Below are 7,936 nucleotides of genomic sequence, written 5' to 3' on the forward strand. Positions count from 1 at the left end.
AGGGAGTGCAGCTGGAAGCAGTAAGTAACCACCACCGCCCCATATAGGTTTGGCTCCTGTGCTAAATCAGTGCAGGGCTGTGGTGATTAGTCATTGCTTCCAGCTGCACTCCCTGGCTGATTCCCTTCAACACTTACAGCCTGGTCTCAGCTAAGTCCTCAACTGAACACAGACATACATTGCTGATGCATGTAGCTCAATATTTCTTAAGACGAGGATCCCTGTAACTTAAGGTAGAAAGGAGATCTGAGCCCTTGCAACCTAACAAGCAGGTCCAATAGAAGCAATTTCACATCCCACTAGTTTCAGTGGGGGAAAGTTATCCTTCCCCACAGAAATAAATTTGGACTTTATTTTTTTTAATGAATGAATGAATTATTGGACCATCCAGACTATGAGCACTATCCAGCCAAAATTAAGTGAAGGGAAATTGTACTTTCCATTGTAATTCCCATTGTAATTCCCATTCCTCTCATTGCAGGCGGAAGAGTTCGGTGGGTGCTCAATTTCTTCATTCAACTCAATCGGACTTTCTAATGTACTTCTGTTGGAGGCGATGGTGCCAAATGGATATCAACAAAGGGAATTATTTCATGGCTCTCATTTTCTTCCTACAAAGGAGGTGGTGGGGAAAACATTTTAATGACAGGGGAGGAAATCCTTTTATTTATTTAAAATATTTTGGAAAAAGTGTACATAAATAAATAAATAAATATTTCCTGATGTTACAGAAAACAGTACAGTCACACACCGCTATAGGATCTGAAGAAACGTCAACAAAACGACACTTTTTTTAAAAAGAGAGGGTGCTTGGACATGGGGATGCGAAGATAAACCAGCCACTGTCAACCCACGAGTCTCCTCCTTAATCCCCTACCTCTAAAACTGATGAGATGACCCTGTACAAGACAGGCTCTAAGCCGGAAAGCGGGAGAAAGAGAATGAGCAGCGCAGGGCCCGAGAAAGTAAAGAGGAAGGATCCCCAGACACAAACAGAGATGAGCCAAGTTTCCCTCCTTTCTCCCACCCCTTCTTTGAAAGAGAGAGCCAGAGGGAAAGAGAAAGGGCGCTATTGGCTATCTCCATTTTCTAGGTACACAATTTCAACCTGCTCTGTAACAGAGAGGGGCAAAGAGAGCTGATTCTGATGGGGAATATTATACTCCTCCTTTCCCGACAGCTCCGGGGGTGGGAAAATCCTATGTACAGAGTCTGCCAAGCCCCCTGGATTTCAGGGGTCCAGTCCAAAAGTCTCTTCTGGTTTACACCGCTATACCAGCATGGAGAGAATCTTGGTGCGTCCTTTTGGCGCATGGAGCCAAGGCGCGCCGTCGGTAGGGACGGGTCCTTTGCTTAGGGGGTGACGGCAAGGTCTCTCTCATCTTTGCTGGAGGACGAAGGGGAGGTGGGCGAGTCTTCGTCGTCTTCGGAGCACTTCGAGGCAGCAGCGGCGGCGGCGGCGGCGGCGGAGAGGGAGGCACACTTGCAGCTATGCGTCGCGATCGGGCCGCCGGCGCGGTGGGAGCCGCCAAGCCCACCGCCGCTCTTGCCTTCCTTCTTGTGTTTGACACGGCGGTTCTGGAACCAGATCTTCACCTGCTTCTCGGAGAGGTTCAGATAGGTGGCGATCTCGATGCGCCTCAGCCGGGACAGATACATGTTGGAGGCGAACTCCCGCTCCAGTTCCAAAAGTTGGGTACTGGTGAAGGCCGTGCGCATCCGCTTGCTGCTGGGCAACTGGCCGGACGCGCTGTCTGGAAAGGAGGGAGGAAAAGCACAGCGTCAAGGCGGGACCGGATCCCAAATTCCCTGGGTGCGGGAAAACAAGCTCCTCCATCCGAAATGATAGCCTCAGGCGCCGGGAAACAAGCCCGGGAAAATAACTCTGGGGGACTTGTAGCCACCCAAAGTTATTTTCTCTCGCGCTGGTTCCTAGACACTCAACTAAACCGTTGGGCGTACTAGTTGGGGGATTCTGGCAGTTGTAGTCGAGGCGAAAAAACTAACATTCTCGAGTTCTGGCTAAGAGACCACTTAGCAGTTCCCCTTTCTGGATACAGTAAAGAGAAGGAATCTAGAGATTCCCGAGATCCAGAGCCGCGGAGAGGTTGAAGAGAATCCTTTTCCCAAAGGAGAGGCGACAGGTGCCTATCTCATTCTGCACATTGCGGAGTAGGTGTTTCCGCGCTACAGTATTTGGGCATACTAAGCATGGCACCCTATCTATGAGCAGGACTCTGTCCACTCCCCACTGAATTTCGCGGGGCTTTCTTTCCTAGAAAGGACCCTTTCAAGGCCTTCAATCCTTTGCATGTTGTAAATTGCCCGTTTCGAAATGGCAGTTTGTAATCCGATCTGATACCCAATGTGAGAGAGTGGATGGATAGACTGACGGACTAGGACTCAGGAGCCCTGAGTTCAAATCTCGACTCAGCCATGGAAATTCCCTGGATGAGTGGAACTGATAAGATCACTCTTTAAAAATATTTAATTTACCTTGAAAGGCCTATTAGGGTCGCTATGATGTCGTTGCCACATAACAACAACAATCAAATCTACAAGATTGGGTTCCAAAGGCTTCTCAGCCCGTCCTGCGGGTTTTCGTTAATTCTGTCGTTAATAATCAGCGTAGATCGGTGCGCTTTACGCACCAAGAGCCTCTGCAACGCCTTTACCTTTCTTTGAGGACTGATTCTACCGACGCGGGGGCAAGAGGAAAGTCCATGATTCTAAGGCTGCCCCTCCTCTTTCTTCAGTCCAAAGGGCCCCTATCCTAAATATATTTGCACTTGGGTCCTTAGCTGGATTACTGGAATTAGGTTTCGCCGGAAACCCTTGCGCTCTGTTTCGGAAGGAGGTGCCAAAATTTGGCGCACTCCAACGGGAAACGAGCCCCACTTCTGATTTCAAGATTTCTGGTGGCCTCCCAGGCCAGGTGCGCTCAGACGTCTCTTGTCAGTTACGCGGGGTAGCATCTCAGCTGCCGTTTTTAGACTACAACTCCCGTGTGAGTTATACTGGATAGGCTGGCCTGAGGATTTGGGGAGCTGTAGACCCCACAACTCATTTTCCCCATCTCTGCTGAAGACAGGTGCTCCCTCCCTCCCTTTCCCGGAGTGCTCTCCCCCAGGACCTCGCTCCTTCCCTCCCTCAAGCTCCGGGCTCCCGACGACTCACCGACGGAGATGCAGTGGAAGTGTCGGGGGTCAGGCAGGGAGTAGGCGCTCTGGTAGAGGGCAGGCGTGTGATTGGCGGCTGCAGCCGAGCCTCCGGGGGGCTGCCTGGCGGCCAGGGGCGAAGGGCAGTACTGGGAGCCGAAGGGCGGGAAGGAAGCCTTGAGGAGCGGCGGCAGGGCGGGCGGCGGCGGCGGAGGGGGAGGCGGCGGGTGGTGGTGGAGTTGCGAGGCGGCGGCCACGCACAGCGGGCACACGCAGAGCAGGCCGGCTTTGCGCGCCGCCGCCGCCGCCGCCGCTGCCGCCGCCGCGGCTCCGGGGGCGGCGGGACAGGCGCCTCCCGAGGCGGCCGAAAGCCCGTGCAGCGGGTGCGACGGGTGGACGGCGTAAGGGAAGAGCGGCGGGGCCGGCGGGCTGCCGGGAGAGGCGCCCCCCTTCTTCTCGCCGCCGCCGCCGCCGCCTTCGCGCAGCACCAGCGAGTCCACCAAAAAGGAGCGCGGCATGACGCGGCCCCGTCCAGCCTGGCCCCGCTCCGCTTCGCGCCGCGCTGCTGCCTCCGCCTCTGCCTCGGCGGCCGCTCGCGGGGCGCTGACCAGCGCCAGTGGTGCTGAAAGGGCCGCGCGGCCCGCTTTAAATAGCCGCTTCGGGGGCCATGTGATGCCGCGGGCTGCGCCGAGCGCCGCCGGGGCCCCCGTCAATAGGCTTTTTGTGTAGCGCCTTGGCACCGCCGCTGCACGCTCCCTCATTATGCCCCTTGTTCGCCAAAGGGACGGCACAATGTCCCCCATTCTTGTCAACCCCACCCACGCTTCCCGCCCCCGCCCCGTTTCCCCCTTTCCCCGCCGCCCCTCCCCTCCCCTCCCTCACCCCACGGCCAGTCGATTGGCTCCTTCGTCTTCCCCAAGCGCCGAGGCCTCTCGTCTTCCCCCCGTTGCGCTCTTCTTCTCCTTTGGTCGGATCAGCCCGATCCTACGGTGCGCCTGCTTGGGACGCAGGAGGACGACGGGACTTTGTCCTCCCTCCCTCTTTCCGCAAACTCCCCCCCCTTCCGGGTATTTTTAGGCACGTCTAGGTTTTGCCTGGTGTAGACATAGGAGGCAGCCCAGGCTCTCGTGTGGAACTGGAACTCAGAAGCCCTGGTGACACTTCATTCCCAAGCGTCTGGAAGTTGGAATCAACCGACATCACGACACCTTCCCGAATCCTTTTACAGTACTAGCCTCCGAAGCGCACTTTTAAGGAAGCAGAAATCTTCAGGATTTGCATCCCAGAAAGTCAGCCAATCCTCAAAACAAGGCGCAGGGTACCTGGCTGTGAGTGCAGCCTCTTATCATCAGTGCAATCTTCGGGCCGGTCCAAAACACATTTACCTGTCGTTGCTTTCTTCCGAGTAAGTGATTAGCGGCCATGATTCCTCATTTAGAATGCCAGGATCTTAAGTATACCAATTAGGACTGTGTCCCGTAGACTGCAAAACCCACATACTTAGGAGTCCCGTTTGGAAATAAGTCATTTTCATTTTCGAAAATTTCTGTTTTCAAATACCGCTGGCATTTTACAAGTCCCCAACTCTGAAACAAAAGCAGGATAAAACTTCATCTCTATCCGCCCCAAATAATTTGTTTCTCTAGCTGAGTTTCCCCTTGTCCTTTTTAAACAAGGAAAATGGCACCGTCACCGCCAATTCATTCCATGTTTGATGTACTGCTGTATCTACCGGCACTCGATTCGCACAGGAGAGACACCCATCTAAGAAGTCAATGGGCAAAGTGAACCGGGTATCTTTCGATTCTATGCTACTTGCGCAGGCCGAACCTCCTCTGATTTCCACTCTGCGAGAGGATATTCCTTCACTAGTAGCTGCTGCTGCTGCTACTGATGATGGTGATCATTTACACAGTAGTATTATAATACATATCGAAATGACAACTCTTTGACTCCTTGCCGAAAAACCCCGTCAAAAATAGTGGAGGAAACAATTGAGGTAGCGAAATACAAGCTTACCAAAAGGTTAATGTGATTAAATGTATTTACACTTGGAAATTAATATTAAGGGTTAAGACAAATGCCTTCTCCAGTCTTACTTATGCAGCAAGATCAGTTCCCAACAATGACATAAAGTCATGAATAATATAAAGCAGTCATACAAAATCCGAACATTTTAGTCGGTGCATTGCAGAAAGTGGCACCATCATCCTCATGATCGCTCATCATCATCACCATCCTCGTCTTCATCAAGACTCCCTGTCCCGATGGACTTGCAAACGGTTTTGAGAGACGGAAGGCCAACTCAGTGGAGTTCACTTCCCAGTAAACCGGCTTAAGAGGAATCACAACACGACTGCCAGGCCAGATCAAGGAGCGACCTGCCAGCGCGGAGATTTCGGAACCATCGGGGGAGGCGAAGCCCTGGACTCCAGCGGCCCTCTTTGCTATGCATTCCTGTGGGGCATAAGAGGGTGCCTTCTGCAGCTTCCATTTGGGCATTAAAATCCTGCCTAAGGCTGCATCCCATATGTGTCCTAGTCTGGCAAGAAGTCCCACTGAATGCAGTGGAGCTTGCTTTTGAAGTGACAACCGTGGAAACGAACCAGAAAGGTGCTTTCCGACACAAGGTATTTCCTTGCTTTCCAAACCCTCCTTCTCTTCCCCTACACCCGCATTTTTAATTTCTGGAGAGATCCCGGAGCCCTCCTGTCTTCCCCAAATATTCGTGTTTTGTTTGGCTTTATCGAAACCCGCCCAACATCTCTGAGCACCCCCAAGGGCCCTACGATGTCACTGGAGTAGTCGCTGCCGATAGATTTGGGAAGACAGGAGGAGATTCCAACAGGCAGGAGCCAAGTCATAAGGAAAGAAGGGACACGATTTCCTAGTACTTTGCTTTCGGCACATCCGGAGATTCAAAGCTAAGAATCTCAGGGCAGAAGTTACTGAGGAAGACGGGAAGGGGAGCTTGATTTTGAGCAAGGAATACTGCAATCTTTCTCAACAGGTCGCCTTCCAGATGTACTGGACGACAATGTCCATCATCCCCAGGCCAGCTGTTTCACGTCGGGTAGAATCCTTCCTGTGGGTCGAGGTAGGTGCTTTTTACACTAATTAAACTATAGGCCTCTACGATGTTTTAAGAATCCCGTGTAATCCTTTTATTTACTTATTTATTGTTCTGTGCCATCAAGTCAGAACGACTTATAGCGATCCTAACATGGATTTCAAGTTAAGTGAAACATTTAAGGAGTGATTTACTGGTTCCAATCCCCCAGTGAGTTCCTGTGGCCCAGCGGGGACTCGAACCCTCGTCCCCAGATTCCTAGACCTTCGCTCTCTTGAGTACATCACACTGGGTATCTCCCGTGAAATTCTAATTACTAATATATTCTTCCCGTTCCTAATCCTCGCCAGCCCAGGCTAACTATCAAATGGCAAAAGGATAATTTTAAATATCTGTTTAAAAGCCCCATGCATCTAAAAGAAGAGTTACGTGAGATGTTTTATAAGGCATTAGGGGGCCAGCGATACCTGCGGGAGGTGGAGAAGATAAGGTAACATAGATGAAGGCAACAACCAAAGAGTCCTGTGTGCTCGGAGGGAGACCCGTTTCTACTACAGTATGAATGTTGTCAGTATAGCTCATTTAGGCAGATGCCGTTTGTGTACGTGCGACCCAGTCGATGCTGTCCTCGGGCTTCGACCTCGGACTCTGCTTGTTTGCGAGTGCATTTGCAGACGTGCGAATGCTGTTCCTCGCGCCCCCCGCCCCGCCCCTCGGGGCCCCCTTCTCCCAAACTCGTGCGATTTGGAGACTTTTCCTCCGGATGTCAGGATCCCCGACGTTCCGGGTTATTTCGGGCTAGATTTAATAGGGGAGTTGGGAGATCTATCTGTGGAAAATAACCTTGCCTTCATACTTCCAGATTTGAAGGTCTAGGCACGTTAAAAGACTAAACAATTTATTTCAATATCAGTTCTGAATTATATAATCCATTTCCTCAGATACCTGAGGAATTGTTATCCATGAATGCTTGTAACCAGAAATACTCTAACGAGGCTACTTACCTCTTTGAAAACTCCCAGGTAAGTTTACCTATCATCTCTTGTTACGTGATCGTTGGTGGTGATCAAATATGCTTCTATTTCCGATGAATACGAGTACACCTGTGCCTTATTCCGTCCGTTCGTCCGTCCACCCACCCACCCACCCAATTTCCAACACACACACACACACACATACACACACGCACCGCGCACGTGCCCATTACATGATCTGGGCGTGGAATTATATCTGTGGCGAAGAAGATAACACGCAGTTTTGTTTTTCAGACTCGGAGGGGTTTTAAAGGGGTGGACGGGGGAAATGGATTTTTCCGCCAAAGAACACCGGGGAGGGAATGTTCTGCCCACTCTGATGCGTCTTTTCCTGGCCATTTAAGGAAAGAAAATAGAATTAATCCAGAAGAGTCTCTCTGTTTCGCAGTACTGACCACGATTCACCACTTTGGAATGCAAATTATCTGACTTTTGAAATATAGAACATTCCCCATTGAGACCCATGCAATTTGATTTTTCATATATATACTGTATATGAAAAACTGAAAAGGGGGTGGGGTGTAGATGGAAAGTGGGGCTAACTATGGAGAAGATTTAAATCTGCATGTCACATGTGCCTGAAGGGAGCATGCATCTATTCCACCCCCACCCCACCCCACCCCACCCCAAATAGCCTGGGAAGAACAGGGAGAGATGGATCCGAGCCACGCATT

At 51.3% G+C, this 7,936-nt stretch overlaps 1 protein-coding gene across 1 annotated transcript; it reads right to left on the minus strand.

Moving 5' to 3' along the window:
- Positions 1-637: 637 nt before the first annotated feature.
- On the minus strand, positions 638-3,676 carry GSX1 (GS homeobox 1). Its single transcript, XM_020788563.3, has 2 exons — positions 3,178-3,676; positions 638-1,754 (listed from the first exon to the last, which is right to left on the minus strand). Exons 1-2 carry the CDS (start codon positions 3,674-3,676, stop codon positions 1,354-1,356), a joined length of 900 nt encoding a protein of 299 aa, XP_020644222.3. The 3' UTR covers positions 638-1,353.
- Between the last annotated feature and the right edge of the window lie 4,260 nt (positions 3,677-7,936).

The sequence above is a fragment of the Pogona vitticeps genome, chromosome 3 (genome assembly GCF_051106095.1).
Source record: "Pogona vitticeps strain Pit_001003342236 chromosome 3, PviZW2.1, whole genome shotgun sequence".
NCBI classification, from domain to species: domain Eukaryota; kingdom Metazoa; phylum Chordata; class Lepidosauria; order Squamata; family Agamidae; genus Pogona; species Pogona vitticeps.

Bases quoted from the DNA above. Each gene is read 5' to 3' on its own strand.
- GSX1 (XM_020788563.3), bottom strand. From the start codon at position 3,676: ATGCCGCGCTCCTTTTTGGTGGACTCGCTGGTGCTGCGCGAAGGCGGC. The intron at 1,755-3,177 runs GTGAGTCGTCGG...CCTCCTTTCCAG, and splicing joins CTTCCACTGCATCTCCGTCG to ACAGCGCGTCCGGCCAGTTG.